Source organism: Poromitra crassiceps, assembly GCF_964638095.1.
Source record: "Poromitra crassiceps genome assembly, chromosome: 12".
In the NCBI taxonomy this organism is placed as follows: Eukaryota; Metazoa; Chordata; class Actinopteri; order Beryciformes; family Melamphaidae; genus Poromitra; species Poromitra crassiceps.
In genome coordinates, this window is record NC_139632.1 from 38,042,357 (window position 1) to 38,044,856 (window position 2,500).

Here is a 2,500-nt window from a genome sequence, read left to right on the forward strand (position 1 = left end):
GTAACAACTTATAAGTCTGTCTAACATTACCGGAGTTGGAGTGTATCTCTGTGGACGTTCAGTCTCACTGATGACTGTAGTCTCAACTCATAAGGTGCGTACTGCGTAGTTAGCCTAGCTAATTCTAGCTGACACAACAGTAGCAAATTACAGAATAAAGATAACACATTGAACAATTGATAGAGAAATATAGAAAATATAGAAATATAGGATAGAGCAGAGGAGAGAGCAGGAGAAGGGAGGAGAGCAGGGGGAATGTGAGAGAGTGATGGGGTGGGGAGGGAATGGGAAATGTTGGAGGGTATAGGAGGTGGGGAAGGAGCAAGAGGAGAGAGCAGGAGAGGGGAAAGGGGGGGAGGGAGAGCGGGGGTGTGTGGGGGAGAAGAGAGCAGGGGGAGGGAGGAGAGAATGGGAAATGTGGGGGAGGAGAGAGCGGAGAAGGAGAGGTGGGGAAAGTAGCAGGGGAAGGGGGAAAGAAAGAGAATGGGTGCCATGCTTTCAAATGGAATGGATGCCATGCTTTAGAAAAGTGGAGGGGGGGGGGTTCGGGAACGGGAGGAGGTGGGGAGGGAGAGCAGGGGGAGTATGAGAGACTATATGGAGAGAACAGGGAGAGGAGGGCTAGCTGACACATCAGTAACAAATTACAGTAGTAATAGAGCTGGCTGCTCTTTTTTTGTCTAGATAGCCTGCTAACTATGGTTAGCCTGTCTCTCTGTAGCCCATGGCTCTACCCTGGATCACTCCCTGTGTGCTTCTAGAAAAGGTCCGTGTTGCAACTTGCTTCCGCGGCACGCTACTTACGTTCCGGATCGCTTTTATTTTGATTAAATTGAATCATTGAATTGAATAATGAAATTATTAACACCAGCGATTGCTCGACCAACGTGAATCTCGTCGACCAAGAGCACGTCGACCAAACAATCGACCAATCGACCTGGAGGGGGCAGCCCTAACACACACACACACACACACACGTCTCAGCAGGGAAGGGTTTATGACATCATTGATGTCATAAATCAGGAGCATCCCCAACCAGAATGTTAGTGTGCTGAGCCAGACCTTTCTCCGGTGCTGCTAATGTGGAGCTAGGTGTGGCTAATGTGGAGCTAGGTGTGGCTAAGCGAGACGAACACACGTCTGACATTGAGGAGGACGACAGCTGTTCTGTGAACAAACAGCCAGACTGGAGGCTGATATACAGCAGAGACGTATCTGTCACATGCTTACACACGCGCGTGCTTGTCTGTGCTGCCTATGAAGTCAAACTCTAAGTGGCTAAGTCTAGCGCCGCTGGATTCACCTACAAAAGGATACCCTGCTGGCTGCTGGGTGTATTAAGCAGACTCAGCAGGCTTGGTCCCAGGAGGACAGACAGAATGAAGAAGCATGCGAGCGTCTCCGGGAGGACAGACAGAATAAAGAGTGCAAGAGTCTCCAGGGGTCCCCCGTCACCGCCAGGCTGTAATTACTTCAGGTCACACATGACAACTTCATTAACGGGCCCACCAATAATGTCCTCCTCAGAGGACACAGTGAAGACACACAGGAGAAACCCAGTGGGAGTTACAACACTGCCACCACACATGCACGCACGGGCACGCACACACACACACACACACACACACACACAGACACACGGGCACACACACACACACACGCACACACACACACACACACGCACACACACATGCACACACACACACACACACACACACACGGGCACACACACACACACACACAAGGGGCCTGGCCATCAGTACAGGAGTAGTACTACAGATAAAAAGCGTATTAATTCTTATAATCATTAAGAGCCAGCAAACACCATCGCTAGGGGAGAGCGGGGTAAGATGAACCAGTTCTTACTCAAAACATTACTAAACGCTTCCACGCATCTTTCATAACTGGTAATAAGAATGCATGTAGTGTACATGTACAATTTCTTTAAAAAAAAGTAGTCCCTTGGTTCAATTTGCCTCTGTGTGGTGGTAAGCTGATCCTAGTCATTTTCTGGCTGACTTTTTCCCAATAGCTTTTCCTCATAGCATTAATAGTGAACTAGTAGTACAGTAGTCAAATGTTATTGCATGTCATTTTGCAAATGAGTTAAAATGTGTCATTACAAGTAACTTTTATTTGAAATGTCTTGACAATAAACTCGATTCCAAATTAGAACCGAATCCAAAATGCAGTGTACCAGGTACCCAGGCGTCGGACAACCCTTGTGTCGGTAGGCAGCAGGGAATGTACCGCTCCACTACCCCGGACACCGGATGGGGTCGGCCATGTTTTGTCTCTTTTCCTCCTATCTGGGGATTTACTTCCTTAGCCTCCTTCATCACCAACACCATCCTCAGCCACACCGTTGGTGGTGGTGGTGGTGGTGGTGGTGGGGGTGGTGGTGGGGTCTCTGCGGAGCTTCAATGATCTGGACCTCTCAACACCCACACACTAAAAATAGCAGGACCAGCAACCAGCATGTTAACATGTTGGATGTGTG

General features: G+C 48.8%; 1 protein-coding gene across 1 annotated transcript in view; it reads right to left on the reverse strand.

The window, feature by feature from the left end:
- Window positions 1–2,325: 2,325 nt before the first annotated feature.
- Window positions 2,326–2,500, reverse strand: part of LOC310786214 (meprin A subunit beta-like) — a gene marked incomplete at both ends in the record, with an annotated part of 58,498 nt that continues 58,323 nt past the window's right edge. The window contains one exon of the mRNA XM_083647383.1: window positions 2,326–2,451. Coding sequence (XP_083503509.1) covers window positions 2,326–2,451 — 126 coding nt within the window. The remainder of the gene's footprint in view (window positions 2,452–2,500) is intronic.